We start from the raw sequence: 19361 nt of genomic DNA on the forward strand, positions 1-19361 counted from the left end.
AAAAGGTCTCAGAATCCATGAAATCCGTTGAAGCTTTCCAGTGTTATTACCTCATAAAGTGACAGTGGTCAGAATTGAAAAAATTTGCCTGGTCAGGAAGGTGAAAACAGGCTTCGGGGTGAAAGGGTTAAGTGAGTCACTGTGTTTATCTGACCTGTGTATATATCGCTCCTGGTTTCAAATTATCGCTAGTGGCTTATTATATTATTATTATTATTATTATTATTATTATTATTTATTGTTATAGCGCCATTTATTTAATGGCGCTTTACAAGTGAGGAGGGGTATACATAATAAAAACAAGTACAATAATCTTAAACAATACAAGTCATAACTGGTACAGGAGGAGTGAGGACCCTGCCCGCGAAGGCTCACAATCTACAAGGGATGGGTGAGAATACAGTAGGTGAGGATAGAGCTGATCGTGCAGCGGTTGGTTGATCGGTGGTTACTGCAAGTTGTAGGCTTGTCGGAAGAGGTGGGTCTTCAGGTTCTTTTTGAAGATTCTGATGGTAGGCGAGAGTCTGATGTGTTGTGGTAGACGGTTCCAGAGTAGGGGTGATTATATGAACAGAGCCTACTAGTAATGGAAGTAAAAAAAACAAAAAACAAAAACTATTTCCATTGCAATGTGTTTTATGTTCTCTATGGTATCTTTTTACTGTTTAAAGATATATACTGTAACTAGGCAGCATTATTGCCAGACACAATCTATAATATTAGTTGAGAAAATGTAATTACATTTCATTTTGCTTAGATCTATGAATAAGTTGGTTTCTTCTTTTCAGAACTAGTACTCCCATTTTACTGGTGTCATGAAGACCTATAGACAGAGGGAGAAGCAGGGAAATAAGACCCAAGAAAGCGTCAAGGCTCCAGATGAGGCAAAGATCAAGGTAAATATGCATGTTTATACAGTTGTGTGTTTGCCCCTTCCTTTCCTATTCTTTTGTATGTTTGCCACATTTAAATGTTTCAGATCACCAAATAAATTTAAATATTAGACAAAGATCACACAAGTAGACACAGAATGCTGTTTTTAAATGAAGGTCTTTATTAAGGGAAATGAAAATCCAAACCTATGGGTCCCTGTGTGAAAGTGATTGCCCCCTAAAGCTAGTAACTGGTTGGCCACACTAAGCAGCAATAGCTGCAATTAAACATTTGCAAGCGTTTGCGATAACTGGCAATGAGTCTTTTACAACGCCCTGGAGGAATTTTTGCCCACTCATCTTTGCAGAATTGTTGGAATTCAGCCACATTGGAGGGTTTCCAAGCATGAACCACCTTTTTAAGGTCATGGCACAGCATCTCAATCGGATTAAGGTCAGGACTTTGACTAGACCATCATAAAGTCTTTTTTTTCATAATCCATTCAGAGGTGGACTTGTTTTTGTGTTTTGGATCGTTGTCCTGCTCCATAACCCAAGTGTGCGTCAGCTTGAGGTCATGAACAGATGGACGGACTTTCTCCGTAAGGATTTTTTGGCAGACAGCAGAATTCATGGTTCCATTTACCATAGCAAGTCTTCCAGGTCCTGAAGCAGCAAAACAGCCTCAAACAATCAGACTACCACCAACGTATCGTACTGTTGGTATGACGTTCCTTTTCTGAAAGGCTGTTAGGCTAGTTTCACACATCAGGTTTTTGTGTTCAGGCTAAATCCGGCCAATTTGTGAAAAAACGGATCCGGCACAAATTGTGAAAAACTGATGCGCCGGATCCGATTTTTGACTTCCTGTTTTAAGAGAGAAAGAGAGAGAGGGAAAATCTGCATGATTTGTATAAAAATGCTTTGAAAACCGGATCTGGGCGCCGGATTCATTGTTTCACACCTCCATTTCATGTGTTTTTGGCAGATTCCGTCACTGTGCGTATTTTTCCGCCGGACAAAAAAAGTTGCAGTGAACGTTTTTTCCGTCCACCAGAAACGACTATTTGGACGGATCCGGAAAAAAACGGATGAAACGTCTGGCCATTAGGCACAATCCGGCGCTAATACAACTCTATGGGAAAAAAACGGATCCGGCGTAAAAAATAAACAACGGATCCGGTTTTTCCAAAAATTGCCAGATTGTGCCTGAAACAAAAAGCCTGATGTGTGAAAGTAGCCTTACTTCTACGCCAGATGTAATGGGATGTGCACCTTCCAAAAAAATTAAACTTTTTTCTTCGTCAGTCCACAAAGTATTCTCCCAAAAGTCTTGGGATCATCAAGATGTTTTCTGGCAAAACTGAGACAAGCCTTTATTTTCTTATTGCTACTGTATATATAGATTAATCTATACATTGAAGAGCCATTATGTTAGATTCTCTGACTGATTAAGGCTATGTTCACACGTTGTGTTTCTTGGGCGTTTTTTTCTGCAGGCTTAACGTGCTTTCTTGGCAGTAAAGAAGCTGCTTACACAAAGCTGGTTTTGCAGCGGTTTTCTTGTGCATGCTGATAAAGTTTACTGCCCCTCAAAAAATCATGATACAACTGCCTTTAACGTTTTTGGACCAAAAATGCATCAAAACTTGAGACCTGTTCTTTTTTGCTGCATTTTTGCACTTGCCCATTACTTTCTATGGGAGAAAAAAACGCTGATAGAAGTGACATGCTGCAGGTTGCAGACACTCCGCAATTTTCCAATTAAGTCAGGTACAAAAAAAGTGTGTGCATGAGATTTCTGAAATCTCATAGCTTTTGCTTGTTCTGTGAAACGCCACTTTAAATTTGAATAAAAAAGCAAAAACACAATGTGTGAACGTGGCTTAAGTGAGGAACATTGTTTATAACAATGGCACCTGTTAAGCAGTGAAATATATTGGTAAGTAAAGGAACAGTCAATTCTTCAAGTTTTTATTGAAGAAGAAATATGGTCAATAATAAGGACCTGAATAACTTTAAAGGGAATCTGTCAGGTCATTTTTGTGCAGCATCCTAATAAGATACTGAATACTGAATTTCAGGATACTGAAATAGGGCTTTGGCAGCCCGTTCAAAAAATGTAACTTTTATTTCTGAACATGTGTTTCTGTAAGGCTACTTTCACACTAGCGTCGTGCACTGCACGTCGCTATGCGTCGTTTTGAAGAAAAAACGCATCCTGCAAAAGTGCTTGCAGGATGCGTTTTTTCTCCATAGACTTGCATTAGCGACGCATTGCCACACGTCGCAACCGTCGTGCAACGGTTGCGTCGTGTTACGTCGGTCCGTTCCCACCAAAAAACGTTGCATGTAACGTTTTTTGGTGCGTCGAGAACGTCTTTGCCGACCGCGCATGCGTGGCCGGAACTCCGCCCCCGCCTCCCCGCACCCCACAATGGGGCAGCGGATGCGTTGAAAAACTGCATCCGCTGCCCCCGTTGTGCGGCGCTTGCACAGTATGCGTCGGTACGTCGCAACCTCGCATTGCGTCGTACGACGCTAGTGTGAAAGTAGCCTAAGCCCTGGACAAATGTATTGTCTTACGCTGGCAAGTCAAGCATATGTGAATTGCAAAGATATATTCACCCCCCCCCCCCATACTGCCATATGCCCTAGGATTGCGTCGCAATCCTCATATTGACCGTCTATCAATGACCTGAGTGACGGCGGCATAGAAATACATGCTTTCCCACTCATGTCAGGAGACCAGTTGGCCTGTCCAAGGATTGCAATGCGATCCCCGGGCAAGTAATTCAGCAGATTGACTGAATCAGTAATGCCAGCTGGGAATGGGTGAATATTCATTTTGCAATTACTATAATTAAAATACTCACCCCCTCTGTCACGGTTCATGAGGAGGATACCCTTATCATCCCCACCACTCGCACCAATTTGTCATGAGCCGGGGTTGTTTGGTTGCCCCTGGTTCTTTCTGAAGAGGATTTATCTATATCCCACTTCCCAGTTCCGGTTTGGAACTTGCAGCTCTTGGTGCCGCCCTTACCCTCAGGTCAGATAGGGTACTGCACCGAGGATAATTAGTTGCCAGAAAGGCTGCCTTACTTTGTATTGGCTAACGGGCACACTGCAGCGAGGGCGATATAATTAGTCCCACTCAGGCGGGAACAACAATTATCAACTCCGTCAGTTGCTACAAAGCCTCCCAAACGCACAGGACAAATCCGCTTCCACCAGCTCTGATTTCTTAATTAATAACAGGTCCGGAGCCAACCCAGATTAGTAGCGTAATTCACTTCAGAGGACGTGACAGTTCGTTATAGAGCAAGGAGAAACAAAACTAGTAATTTATATATTTTACACCGAAAAGGTAGGCAGTGTTTACAGAAGTATAAAAAGGTATTATAAAAGTATCATATGTACAGTACAATTACAAATAAAATGGGATTAAAGTTGAAAAACACTTACATTTCGTTCATATCATTTCATCTCATGGCTGACCGTGTGCTGTGGGGGAGGGGCACACATGGATGCATCACACACCTGTCTCTCAGCTAGACCCAGGACAAAAAAAAAGACTAGGAAAGACTGATGTCTCACTCGCTTATCTCCCAGCCCAAAACCAAGGCACTCCCCCTGTGGTGACCTCACTCAGAGGCTGAATCCTCCCCTTTCTTAGAGTTATGACAAACCATTTCTATACATAACTCGCTGTATGAACCTCATATAAGAACGACACCATGATCAGGATGTTCACCACGTCGGGGGGGGGGGGGGTCTTTTAAGTATAAACACGGCGTAGATATATGACCCGCTTACGGAGAATTTCGCTCCTTGCAACTCGTTGGGTTTAGCCCCTAGCGATTTCAGTGTGCTATAGATCTCTCGATGGACATCCGGAATATATAATCCGTGTATCTCTAGTCCTGGTCAGTGCCAGTATACATAACTTTAAAAGAACAAAAGAGTCCTATGCAGTTTGGGAAATGGCTGTCCCAGTTTTACCTAGTATAAGGCGGGAGAGGGAATGAAGGGGGTTTGAGAGAGACTGGCTTTCGCAGCACAGAGCCACCAGCTCCGATTTCTTAATTAATAACTGGTCTGGAGCCAACTCAGATTAGTAGCGTAATTCACCTCCGAGGACGTGACAGTACGTAATAGAGCAAGGAGGAACAAGCTAGTAATTTTATATTTTACTCCAAAAAAGGTAGGCAGTGTTTTACAGAAGTATAAAAAGATATGATACTTGTCTACTTTTATAATATGTACAGTACAATTACAAATAAAAAGGGATTATAGATGGAAAAACACTTACATTTCTCTCATACCATTTCAGATCATGGCAATCCATGTGCTGTGGGGGAGGGGCGAACATCAGAGTGCATCAGAGCAGCTTGCAGAGCTGTTGTTGGCTCTCTTCCTGGCCAAAGACTGACTCACAACTCAGCAGGGTTAAGATATGCCCTCTGGTCGTGACATCACTGAGTGGGCTGAGTCATGAAATGCACTCCTCTTTTCTCAGAGGGACTCAGAGTTATGGAACATTTATATCCACTCTATCTCCAGGATGCAACCTCGTATAGCGACTACGGAATTATCATTGATCTTGTTTTGCGAGTAGCATTCTATTAAGACCAAACACGACCTGGCTAGGCACAGCGAGTAAACAGTAATTTTTTTCTCATACCAAGGGTACAGGAAATTGGTAACTCACTAGGTGATGGCCTGGTCGATGCAGGGACCAAAAATGTATTTGTCCTGCTTCCCGACCTAAGCTGTACGATTATGTATCAGTTTAAGACTACTCTTTAATTTTGGTTTACAGCTGCAAACAAAGACATTCCTGGGGGAGGAGGAAACGAGTGGCTAGAACTTCACTGTGATAGCAGGCAGAAAGAAGGGGGGGGGGGGTCGAATCTGCAGCGTGTCTGTCCTCATTTCTTGGATGTAGCAAAGCTCAGTGTGGGTGATAATAGAAAATCAAATACCTCATGTTCCTGACACCCTCCCCTACTACCATCCCGGCTGACATCACTGATTGAATGCAGTCAGACTGCTAGATCACTCGCCCGAGGATCACATCACAATCCTCAGGCTGGCCGTCTGCTGTCCTGACATGAGCGTGATGGGTGGGTAGGTTTATGAGCTTGGGAAAGGGTGAATACTCATTTGCAATTCACACATGCTTTACTTGCCTTTGAGACAATAAATTTGTTTACAGGAACACAACAGGGCCACGTAGAAAAATAAAGGTAACATATCTCAAAAGGGTAGCCCAAGCCCTATTTTAGGATACTTCACATAAATAGCCTGACCAATTCCCTTTAAAGGGAATCTGTCAGCAGGATTGTGCTGCGTAGCCTACAGAAATTGTCAGCTCGACGCTGTTATACTGATCCAAATGATACCTGTATTGATGAAATCCGTCTTGTGGTTGTTTAATCTTTATTTTCAGTTTTGAGTTAGATATGCCTGTGCTCCAGGGTGGCCTCTGGTGGTCTTCATGTGGTGCTCTGCTTAGCTATTCATACAGAAGACTGCTGACAGATCAGTGACCTGCCTCCTAGTTAACATAATATTATATATACATACTAGATGGTGGCCCAATTCTAACGCATCGGGTATTCTAGAATATGCATGTCCACGTAGTATATTGCCCAGCCACGTAGTATATTGCCCAGCCACGTAGTATATTGCCCAGCCACGTAGTATATTGCCCAGCCACGTAGTATATTAAAAAATATATTCCAATATGGCTGGTACCATAAAAGAAGCAAAGTGAGTGAAAATTACAATTAAAATCAATGTTTATTTATGAAACAAAAAATATTTTGAAAAGGATTTTTTTGAACAATAAAATAGACAAAGAAATGGGGGAACGGAAACCTCCAAATACCAGGGGAGACCTATGAAGCACAATACCAAACAGTATAGGTAAAAAAGATGCAGATCTCAATGTCACTACTGCTTTGAGTCACCAAAGTATATCTGATGGTATTCAGCGCACAAAGCTGTTTATGTATAGTATATTGTGAAAAAGTGCTGTATTTGCCACTTATAGCAAAGTAGAGGCAAAGGAAGCCCAGAAATGCAGCGTTACCTGCTATTATACCTGGGGAGTGAGAAAGACACACTACACTGCATAACTGTTATGAAGTAGGGAAGTACAAAGCACAAACATAAAGGTAAATTACCTGCAAGTGCAGATGGTGGGTGCTTCAGGATCTGTGCGCTACGGTAGGAGTGCTATCAAGGTTCCCCTACGCCCTGTTGACGAGCGCCGTTTCGCATTTAGCTTCCTCAGAAAGGGGCATGGATGGGTAGTATGTTGCCCAGCCACGTAGTATGTTGCCCAGCCATGTAGTATACCGACTTAAAATATAAAATAAACATATACTCACCTTCCGAAGGCCCGTTGAAGTCCTGGCCCTGTGTGCGGTCCACGCGGCAGCTTCCGGTCTGAGGGTTGGTATGAGTGCAGGACCTGTGATGATGTCGCGGTCACATGACCGTGACGTCTCGGCAGGTCCTTCTCGCATACCATCCTTGCCACCGGAACCTGCCGCTTGCATGAAGCGGTCACCGGAGCGTCGCGAGGAGCGTGAAAGGCGGCGGATGGTGAGTATAGCAGGTTTTGTTTTTTTTAAATTATTAAAAGAATACTGAAGAAGAAAAAAAACCTTTCTGCAGGCTGTGCTGCAGCATAATCGCATGTGTACATAATTGTCATAGTTGAGGTTATCTGGATATTTAAAAAAAAAATAAATTGATAATGGCTCCCGCGCTGTAGCAGCTACCGATATATTTAGAGGTGATCCGACAGCTGCTACTGCGCATGCGCTAATGGCACCATCTTGCTAAAGAAGAAAATTTCCTCCAAGATGGTGCCTACTGTGCTAGCATCATGCGACATTTTCAAATGTATTTATATTTTTTAAATATTAGGGTAACCTCAACCATAACAATTATATGCACACTAGATGGTGGCCCGATTCTAACGCATCGGGTATTCTAGACTATGTATGTAGTTTATTTATGAAGATTTCAGAATAATGCAATTTATACACAGGATTCGGCCCGCCGCGACCAATTAGCGAAGCGTTGTTCAAATTCCGCGCCAATTCACGGGCGGACTGCGCCTGTCGCTGATTGTTCGCGGCCGGGCATGACCAATCAGTGAAGCCAGGGCCGGCTCCAGGTTTTTGAGGGCCCCGGGTGAAAGAGTCTCAGTGGGCCCCCCTCTTTAACACATACCTTGATTCATGATGCACAGATACAGCAGAGAAATATAGCACAGCCCACGTAGCGTATAGCACAGCCCACGTAGCGTATAGCACAGCCCACGTAGCGTATAGCACAGCCCACGTAGCGTATAGCACAGCCCACGTAGCGTATAGCACAGCCCACGTAGCGTATAGCTCAGCCCACGTAGCGTATAGCTCAGCCCACGTAGCGTATAGCACAGCCCACGTAGCGTATAGCAATGTGGGCACCATATCTCTGTTAAAAAAAACCCTTAAAATAAAAAAGTTATATACTCACCCTCCGTCGGCCCCTGGATCCAGCCGAGGCATTTACCGATGCTCCTCGCGACGCTCCGATCCCAAGAGTGCATTGCGGTCTCGTGAGATAATGACGTAGCGGTCTCGCGAGATAATGACGTAGCGGTCTCGCGAGACCGCTACGTCATCATCTCGCGAGACCGCAATGCATGGACCAGTCACCGGAGCGTCGCGAGGAGCGGGAAAGGCCTGGGCTGGATCCGGAAGGTGAGTAATGATTTTTTTTTTTTTTTTATTATTTTTAACAGTAGATCCCACGCCAATGTCGCTGATTGGTCACGCCGGTTGGGCGCGACCAAGCCAATGTCGCTGATTGGTCGCGCCGGCTGGGTCACCGGCGCAAGGAGCCGGAAAGGCCTGGGCTGGTTCCCGGAAGGTGAGTATATAATGATTTTTATTGCATAGGCAGCATCAATAGTAAAAAAGTTGGTCACACAGGGTTAATAGCAGCGTTAACGTGTGTTACACCGCGGCATAACGCGGTCTGTTAACGCTGCCATTAACCCTGTGTGAGCGCTGACTGGAGAGGAGTATGGAGCGGGCACTGACTGCGGGGCCATTTTGCCGCCGGACTGTGCCCGTCGCTGATTGGTCGCGGCAAAACAGCCAGGACCAATCAGCGACTTGGGATTTCCGTTAGACAGACAGAAAGACGGAAGTGACCCTTAGACAATTATATAGTAGATTACACATGCGATTATGCTGTAGTACAGATGCCACAGCTGGCGCCTGCCTGCAGCAGTGGTTTTTTTTATAGGCTAAGGTTAGGGTTGGGGCTAAGGTTGGGGTTGGGTCTAGAGAGAGGGTTAGGGTTTGGATTAAGTTTACGGTTGGGATCAGGGTTTGGGTTAGGGGAGTGTCAGGGATAGGGGTGTGGTTAGGGTTGGGTTTAAGGTTAGGGGTGTGTTGGGGTTAGGGTTGGAGTTAGAATTGGGAGGGGGTTTCCACTTTTTAGGCACACCAGGGGCTCTCCAAACGCGGCGTCCGATCTCAATTCCAGTCAATTCTGCGTTGAAAAAGTAAAACGGTGCTCCTTCCCTTCCGAGCTCTGCCGTGCACCCAAACAGTGGTTTACCCCCACATATGGGGTATCGGCGTACTCAGGACAAATTGGACAACAACTTTTGGGGTCCAATTTCTCCTGTTACCCTTGGGAAAATAAAAATTTGGGGGCTAAAAAAATCATTTTTGTGGAAAAAAAAATATTTATTATTTTCACAGCTCTGCCTTATAAACTTCAGTGAAGCACTTGGGGGTTCAAAGTGCTCACCACACATCTAGATAAGTTCTTAAGGGGTCTAGTTTCCAAAATGGTGTCACTTGTGGGAGTTTCCACTGTTTAGGCACATCAGGGGCTCTCCAAACGTGACAATGTGTCCTAACTCCATTCTAGCCAATTTTGCATTAAAAAGTCAAATGGCGCTCCTTCCCATCTGAGCTCTGCCATGCGCCCAAACAGTGGTTTACCCCCACATATGGGGTATCAACGTACTCAGGACAAATTGCATAACAGTTTTTGGGGTCCAATTTCTCCTGTTACCCCTGGGGAAAATAAAACAAATTGGATCTGAAGTAAATTTTATGTAAAAAAAACAAAACAAAAATTAAATGTTCATTTTTTTTTTAAACATTCCAAAAATTCATGTGAAGCACCTGAAGGGTTAATACACTTCATTAATGTGGTTTTGAGCACCTTGAGGGGTGCAGTTTTTAGAATGGTGTCACACTTGGGTATTTTCTATCAGGGTGGATTGATTTAAATCACGCCGATTTAAATCATGATTTAAATCACGATTTAAATCAAAAGATTTTTTTCTATTTAAATCGGATCGATTTAAATCATGATTTTAATCATGATTTAAATCACTGATTTAAATCAAAAGGTTTTTTTTTAATATAAATCACGATTAAAATGAGAAGTGAGAGCAGTGCGCATGTGCGCCCATAGTTACACGGACAAAACTAGGGGCAACGATCTAACGCCAGGGTGAGGGGGGGACCCCAAAGTAAGTAAAAATCTTTTTTGTTTTACTATATGGCAATAGGTAGGTGTTTAAAAGCAGCATGTCTTAATTGTATAAACTATTAATAGCCTCCACATTTTGTTCATACTGCCCCTTTAATTCCACACATCTAGCTTGGTTTCACTTTTGGTTTAGTTTCTTTTTCCATTCAGTTGACATGCCCAAACTTGTTGGATAGTCAGCATCCTACAGAAACCTCTGGAAGAGCATGGCATTGTGAATGTTACACATATACAGCCTTTATTCTACTGAGTTAAACAACTCAGCTTTATCTCATGATGGAAGAACCTTTGGATGGTAAAATATTTTCCTCAAAAAGCAGTTTATTGAAAAAAATCAGATTTAAATAAAAAAAATCCGATTTAAATCAAAAAAATCCGATTTTTTTGATTTTTTTAAAAAAACATTGATTTTTATCCACCCTGTTTTCTATCTTATGACTTCATATGTGATGTGGTCCCTAAAAAAAATAAAGTGTAAAAATGAGAAATCGCTGGTCAACTTTTAACCCTTATAACTTCCTAACAAAATAAATTTGGTTCCAATATTGTGCTGATGTAAAGTAGACATGTGGGAAATGTTACTTATTAAGGCCATGTTCACACTTTGCAGGTTTTACTGCGGATCCGCAGCGTTTCTGCAGCTGCGGGTCCGCAGCAGTTTCCATTGCGTTTACATTTACATGTAAACCCTATGGAAACCGCAATCCGCTGTGCACATGCTGCGGGAAAAAATGCGCAGAAACGCAGCGGTTTACATTCCGCAGCATGTCACTTCTTTGTGCAGAATCGCTGCGATTCTGCACACATAGGAATGCATTGATCCGCTAACTTCCCACATGGGGCTGTGCCCACGATGCGGGAAGTAAGCGGATCATGTGCAGATGGTACCCGGGGTGGAGGAGAGGAGACTCTCCTCCAGGCCCTGGGAACCATATTTGTGTAAAAAAAAAAAAAAGAAATAAAATAATAATGATATACTCACCTCTCAGCGCTGCATGCGGCCGTCCGGTCACAGGGTTGCTGTGCGAGCAGGACCTGCGGTGACGTCGCGGTCACATGACCGTTACGTCGCGGTCACATGACCGTGACGTCACGAAGGTCCTTCTCGCACAGCATCTTTGGAACCAGACCGCCGCGTGCAGCGCCGAGGAGATCGGGACGTCAGAGGGTGAGTATAAACCATTTTTAAAATTATTTTTAACATTACTATTGATGCTGCATATTGCTGCATATGCAGCATCAATAGTATAGGAGTAAACCCGCAGTGGAAACCGCGATAAATCTGCAGGGATAACCGCAGCGGTTTTGCCCCGCAGATTTATCAAATCCGCTGCGGGAGAAACCGCAGAGGATCCGACCTACGTGTGCACATAGCCTAAGTGTTTTGTGTGACATATCTCTGATTTTAAGGGCATGAAAATTCAATGTTGGAAAATTGCGAAATTTTCACCAAATTTCCGTTTTTTTTACAAATAAATAAATGCAAGTCATGTCAAAGTGTTACCACTATCATAAAGTACAATATGTCACGAGAAAACAATGTCAGAATCACTGGGATCCGTTGAAGCGTTCCAGAGTTATTACCTCATAAAGGGACAGTGGTCAGAAATGTAAAAATTGGCCCGGTCATTAACGTGTAAACCACCCTTGGGGGTGAAGGGGTTAACCTTTGGCAGAAGAGAACTGCATGCGGTGGTCCCTCCCTTAGGGTGTTTTGTTTCTTCTGAAGTCTCTAAAGTCCTGTGCTGTCCTGTGAAGGGAAAACACCAAGGTCACTTATGGGTAGACGTTTTTTCCAAAACCCATGCCAGCACCAGTATATCCTTCCCCCCCCTCCTTTATCACTGTTGGTGTTCACTATAGATTTGGTTGAATAGATGTTGGTGTTGGTTATGTATTTAATTTTTTTAGGTCCTCTCATGCTCTGTAACCCAACTGATGTGGGGTGGAAGCACCGCCCTTTTATTTTAAGCAGGGCTTAATTTGACAAGGGGTGCCCAACCTTTCATGACACAGTATTTAATTGCCCAGTAGTAGAGAATTCTGTAGTAAACCTGTAGTGTTACTATGCTCACTGCATTACTAGATTAATTCAATGAGGGGTTTAGTTCGTAAAATTTTAAATTTTTTTGTTTGTTTTTTGCACGACTCGTTAAAGGGTTGATTGTGACTTGTAGGATCGCTACTTCCAATAGGTGGCGCTGTAGAGTTTAAGTCCTCTTTTTCTCAGAAGAGGCAATTTGCTAATTTTTTTGTGGGAGGGTTCTGCTGTTCTGGCACCTCCAAAGGCTCTGCCAATGTGGCATGGCACCCTCATACCATTCCTGCAAAATCTGCACTATAAGATGGCGAATCTTTCTTTCTGAGCTTTGCACTGTGGCTGAAAAGTTGTTTTTCGACCACTTACGTAGTATTGGTGTACTCCAAAAGGAATTGTGTAACAAATTGGGGTATGTTTCCACTATCTGGAATCCCTGCTCTTCGGACGCATTTGATACCCCGCTCCGCCCAAAGCGCCGCCCCCTTTTGTACACGCCGTGATTCTGGATGTGTTCATTGAACACATCCGGAATCACCGCATCGTATTCATAGACTGGGTTATTTATCTTGTGGAGACGGAGCGTCTCTGCAAGATAGACATGCTGCAGTCTATAAAGATGCGTCACATGTCCGGTTACACAGGGCCACTGGATGCGGCACGCATAGTGGAGACTGTATTTCATAAAATCCCCTCCACTATGCTGTAACATCTGGATGCTGCAGATTGGATTCTGCGGCTGTACGCAGCGTCCAATCCGCAGCAAATCCTGAAGGTTTCCTGACCGTGGAAGCATACCCTTGTGTGGTCTATTTACTCATATTAGCCCATATCAAAATTAAACTGTGTGGCAAAAGTAACGTTTTAGTGCGAAAAAATGTTTTTATTTTTACAGTCCAATATTTTAACCTTTTTCTGCCATCGGACTGAATAGTATGTCCAATGGCAGAACCCCCGCTTTGATGCGGGCTCCGGTGGTAAGCCCGCATCAAAGCTGTGACATGTCAGCTGTTTGGAACAGCTGACATATGCCTGCAATAAATGCTGGTGGAATCGCGTTCCGCCCGCACCTATTAACTAGTTAAATGCCGCTGTCAAACTCTTGACAGCTGCATTTAACTAGCGCTTCTGGCCATCAGTCCGTAAATACGCGCACGCTGACCCCCGTCACATGATCGAGGGTCATCGGTGCGTTGGCATAACAACCAGAGGTCTCCTGAAGATCTCTATGGTTGGTGATGCCGACTTGCTGTGAGTGCCACCCTGTGGTCGGTGCTCATAGCAATGTAGTAATTCTGCTGCATAGAGGTGATCTGAGCATAGCCTCTATGTAGCAGAGGCGATCAAGCTATGCCAGCTGCTAGCCTCCCATGGGACTATTGAAGCATGGCAAAAGTAAAAAAAAAAAAAGTGTTTAAAAATATAAAAGTTTAAATCACCCCCCTTTCGCCCCATTCAAAATAAAACAATAAGAAAATCCAAACCTACGCATATTTAATATCGCCGCGTTCAGAATCGCCCGATCTATCAATAAAATAAATTAACCTGATCGCTAAACAGCGTAGCGAGAAAGAAATTAAAAACGCCAGAATTACGATTTTTTTGGTCGCCGCGACATTGCATTAAAATGCAATAACGTGCGATCAAAAGAACGTATCTGCACCAAAATTATATCATTAAAAACGCCAGCTCGGCTCGCAAAAAATAAGCCCTCAGCCGACCCCAGATCATGAAAAATCGAGACGCTACTGGTATCGGAAAATGGCGCAATTTTGTTATTTTTTTTATTTATTTTTTTTTAAGCAAAGTTTGGAAATTTTTTTCACCACTTGCATAAAAAATAACCTAGACATGTTAGGTGTCCATGAACTCGTAATGACCTGGAGAAACATAATAGCAGGTCAGTTTTAGCATTTAGTGAACCTAGCAAAAAAGCCAAACAAAAAACAAGTGTGGGATTGCACTTTTTTTGCAATTTCACCGCACTTGGAATTTTTTTCCCGTTTTCTAGTACACGACATGCTAAAACCAATGATGTCGTTCAAAAGTACAACTTGTTTCCCAAAAAATAAGCCCTCACGTGGCCATATTGACGGAAAAATAAAAAAGTTATGGCTCTGGGAAGGAGGGGAGTGAAAAACGAACACGGAAAAACGGAAAATCCCAAGCTCATGAAAGGGTTAATAACCAGTGTCCCACGACGATTTCCCCAATAGAACAGTGACATCAGGAGACTGCTCTATAGGGCCTCCAGTGACACACTGACAGGAGACGATGGGTCCTGCAGTGCATTACTGAAGAGATTACTTTAGTTCATTGCTTTCACTTTACGGCACTGCTGCATGAGAATTTTCCCACGTAGATGTGCCATTAGTGACAATATGAACTATACTGTACTCACATCGGCGGAGGGATACAGTGCAGAAGGATACCTTCCGTCATTGTATCCTGGAGCCCCTGGAGAGCGGTCGCATCTGCTGATGTGACAGCTCTCCACAGGAGATCGTCGTGGGACACTCGTTATTTTATGGATTACTGTGGATCAGGGAGTATATTGTTGTTTTATTATTTTAATATTTTCTACAGGTGATTGATGGCTTCGGGTACAAGGTGATTGGTGAGTATGTACTGTTGTATGTACTGTATTTACTATATAATTGTCTAAGGGTCACTTCCATCTGTCGGTCTGTCGGTCTGTCCTTCTGTCTGTCTGTCACGGATATTTATTGGTCGCAGCCTCTGTCTGACATGGAAATCCAACTCGCTGATTGGTCGCGGGAAAACAGCCACGACCAATCAGCGACGGGCACAGTCCGGCAACAAAATGGCCGCTCCTTCCTCCCCGCAGTCAGTGCCCTATCCATACTCCCCTCCAGTCAGCGCTCACACAGGGTTAATGGCAGCGCTAACGGACCACGATATGCCGCGGTGTAACCCACTCCATTAACGCTGCTATTAACCCTGTGTGACCAAATTTTTACTATTGATGCTGCCTATGCAGCATCAATGGTAAAAAGATCTAATGTTAAAAATAATAATAATAATAAAAAAAATCATTATATACTCACCTTCCGCCGCCTTTCCCACTCCTCGCAACGCTCCGGTGACCGCTCCATGCAAGCGGCAGGTTCCGGTGCCAAGGATGGTATGCGAGAAGGACCTGCCATGACATCATGGTCATGTGACCGCGATGTCATCACAGGTCTTTCTCGCATACCATCCTTGGCACCAGAACCTGCCACTTGTATGGAGCGGTCACCACAGTGTCGCACACAGGCGCCAGGACTTCAACGGGCCTTTGGAAGGTGAGTATATGTTTATTTTTTTATTTTAAGTCTGTATACTACGTGGCTCTGTGCAATATACTACGTGGCTCTGTGCAATATACTACGTGGCTCTGTGCAATATACTACGTGGCTGGCCAATATACTACGTGGCTGGCCAATATACTACGTGGACATGCATATTCTAGAATACCCGATGCGTTAGAATCGGGCCACCATCTAGTGTTCTGTATATGTGTGTATGTGTTGTTTTTTTTTTTTATACACTTTAACACAGTAGCCGACTATACTGTCCCATCATCTGGCTACCTGTCACTGTAGTAGGCATAGCCGGATGGGACTAGTAGTCCCATCGGACGATGCCTGGCTACATACAGCCCCACGATACGCAGAGACACGCACACACGTAGACACACACACTCTTCCCCCTCCTGATCTGCAGCGTTTCTTGCACCCAACTCCGCAGCAAAACCGCAGATTTGACTGAGTCAATGGAAGTCAATTGGTGCAGAAATGCTGCAGATCCGCGAAAAGAATTGACATGGTCCTTTTTTGAATCTGCTGCGTTTTTAGTGCGGAATTTTCTGCACCATTAACACAGCATTTTTTTTTTTCTTTGTAACCTGAGCAATCATTTCACCTAACATTATGCAGTTTTAGAACTTCTCCTACACCCCCATATTGTATTAAAAAAGGTATAAAACTTTTAATTTATACTGTGTATGAAGGTGCTTTCCATGAGTTCACATTCCCTACCTTGGGGCTAATCTTGCAAGCAAAGAAATAATTACGTTCCCTCTTGAAATCTTTGCCATTACTGGAATTGATGACATCAATCATCTGACCATTGCAGCCAATCATGGTCTTCATTGGTTTGAAATAAAAATAATGGCAACAATTTGTATGCATGTCATTTGTGTATAAAAGTGTGTTATAGATAAATATTCATATGTGCCATTTTTTGAGGGGACTATAAGAGGCATATTTTAGAAAGAAAAAAGTCTTACCAAAAAGTGTGCATTTTGTAGCCCAGGAGCAGCTTGCTGTGATGGAATAGATCACGGGGATAATGTCCTACTCAATCACTTTCAGAACTGCCCTTCTCTCCTCCTGCCTGACACTGATCAGTCTGACAAGTACAGGGCAGGAGAAGAAGCCCTGCACACATGCTGCGCTTCCTGTGTAGTAGGAGGATATTTCACCAAACTAGCTGAAGGACTTATCCATTCATGTGATCATTTAAGTGTGTGCACATTTTTCAAAGCTGGTCGTGTGTGTGTGTCTCCGTATCAATGCTGCATGTGTCTGTCTGTATCAAGGCTGTGTGTTTGTGTCTGTGTATCAAAGCTGTGTGTGTGTGTGGCTATATCAAGGCTGTGTGTGTGTCTGTATCAAAGCTGCATGTCTGTATCAAGGCTGAGTGTGGGTGTGCGTGTGGCTGTATCAAGGCTGTGTGTGTGTGGCTGTATCAAGGCTGTGTGTGTCTGTATCAAAGCTGCGTGTCTGTATCAAGGCTGAGTGTGGGTGTGTGTGTGGCTATCAAGGCTGTGTGTGTGGCTATCAAGGCTGTGTGTGTGGCTGTATCAAGGCTGTGTGTGTGGCTGTATCAAGGCTGTGTGTGTGGCTATCAAGGCTGTGTGTGTGGCTGTATCAAGGCTGTGTGTGTGGCTGTATCAAGGCTGTGTGTGTGGCTGTATCAAGGCTGTGTGTGTGGCTGTATCAAGGCTGTGTGTGTGGCTGTATCAAGGCTGTGTGTGTGGCTGTATCAAGGCTGTGTGTGTGGCTGTATCAAGGCTGTGTGTGTGGCTGTATCAAGGCTGTGTGTGTGGCTGTATCAAGGCTGTGTGTGTGTCTGTATCAAAGCTGCGTGTCTGTATCAAGGCTGAGTGTGGGTGTGTGTGTGGCTGTATCAAGGCTGTGTGTGTGGCTGTATCAAGGCTGTGTGTGGCGCTGTATCAAGGTTGTGTGTGTGTGTGGCTGTATCAAGCCTGTGTGTGTGTGGCTGTATCAAGGTTGTGTGTGTGTGTGGCTGTATCAAGGTTGTGTGTGTGGCTGTATCAAGGTTGTGTGTGTGTGGCTGTATCAAGGTTGTGTGTGTGTGTGGCTGTATCAAGGTTGTGTGTGTGTGTGGCTGTATCAAGGTTGTGTGTGTGTGTGGCTGTATCAAGGCTGTGTGTGTGTGTGGCTGTATCAAGGCTGTGTGTGTGTGTGGCTGTATCAAGGTTGTGTGTGTGGCTGTATCAAGGCTGTGTGTGTGGCTGTATCAAGGCTGTGTGTGTGGCTGTATCAAGGCTGTGTGTGTGGCTGTATCAAGGCTGTGTGTGTGGCTGTATCAAGGCTGTGTGTGTGTGGCTGTATCAAGCCTGTGTGTGTGTGTGGCTGTATCAAGCCTGTGTGTGTGTGTGGCTGTATCAAGCCTGTGTGTGTGTGTGGCTGTATCAAGCCTGTGTGTGTGTGTGGCTGTATCAAGCCTGTGTGTGTAGCTATATCAAGGCTGTGTGTGTGGCTGTATCAAGCCTGTGTGTGTGTGGCTGTATCAAAGCTGCGTGTCTGTATCAAGGCTGAGTGTGGGTGTGTGTGTGTGGCTGTATCAAGGCTGTGTGTGTGGCTGTATCAAGGCTGTGTGTGTGGCTGTATCAAGGCTGTGTGTGTGTGGCTGTATCAAGGCTGTGTGTGTGTGGCTGTATCAAGGTTGTGTGTGGCTATCAAGGCTGTGTGTGTGGCTGTATCAAGGCTGTGTGTGTGGCTGTATCAAGGCTGTGTGTGTGGCTGTATCAAGGCTGTGTGTGTGGCTGTATCAAGGCTGTGTGTGTGGCTGTATCAAGGCTGTGTGTGTGGCTGTATCAAGGCTGTGTGTGGCTGTATCAAGGCTGAATGTGGGTGTGTGGCTGTATCAAGGCTGAATGTGGGTGTGTGGCTATATCAAGGCTGAATGTGGGTGTGTGGCTATATCAAGGCTGTGTATGTATCAAAGCTGCGTGTGTCTGTATCAAGGCTGAGTGTGGGTGTGTGTGTGTGGCTGTATCAAGGCTGTGTGTGTGGCTGTATCAAGGTTGTGTGTGTGTGTGGCTGTATCAAGCCTGTATGTGTGTGGCTGTATCAAGTGTGTGTGTGGCTGTATCAAGTGTGTGTGTGGCTGTATCAAGGTTGTGTGTGTGTGTGGCTGTATCAAGGTTGTGTGTGTGTGTGGCTGTATCAAGGTTGTGTGTGTGTGTGTGTGGCTATCAAGGCTGTGTGTGTGGCTGTATCAAGGCTGTGTGTGTGTGGCTGTATCAAGGCTGTGTGTGTGTGTGGCTGTATCAAGGCTGTGTGTGTGTGTGGCTGTATCAAGGCTGTGTGTGTGTGTGGCTGTATCAAGGCTGTGTGTGTGTGGCTGTATCAAGGCTGTGTGTGTGGCTGTATCAAGGCTGAATGTGGGTGTGTGGCTGTATCAAGGCTGAATGTGGGTGTGTGGCTATATCAAGGCTGAATGTGGGTGTGTGGCTATATCAAGGCTGTGTATGTATCAAAGCTGCGTGTGTCTGTATCAAGGCTGAGTGTGGGTGTGTGTGTGTGGCTGTATCAAGGCTGTGTGTGTGG

General features: G+C 44.4%; 1 protein-coding gene across 1 annotated transcript in view; it reads left to right on the plus strand.

Moving 5' to 3' along the window:
* Window positions 1-19361, plus strand: part of LOC143815950 (heterogeneous nuclear ribonucleoprotein R-like) — a 153147-nt gene that overhangs the window by 73928 nt on the left and 59858 nt on the right. The window contains exon 2 of the mRNA XM_077295782.1: window positions 789-896. Coding sequence (XP_077151897.1) covers window positions 816-896 — 81 coding nt within the window. The 5' untranslated portion in view covers window positions 789-815. The remainder of the gene's footprint in view (window positions 1-788; window positions 897-19361) is intronic.

The sequence above is a fragment of the Ranitomeya variabilis genome, chromosome 3 (assembly GCF_051348905.1).
Source record: "Ranitomeya variabilis isolate aRanVar5 chromosome 3, aRanVar5.hap1, whole genome shotgun sequence".
Classification (NCBI taxonomy): domain Eukaryota; kingdom Metazoa; phylum Chordata; class Amphibia; order Anura; family Dendrobatidae; genus Ranitomeya; species Ranitomeya variabilis.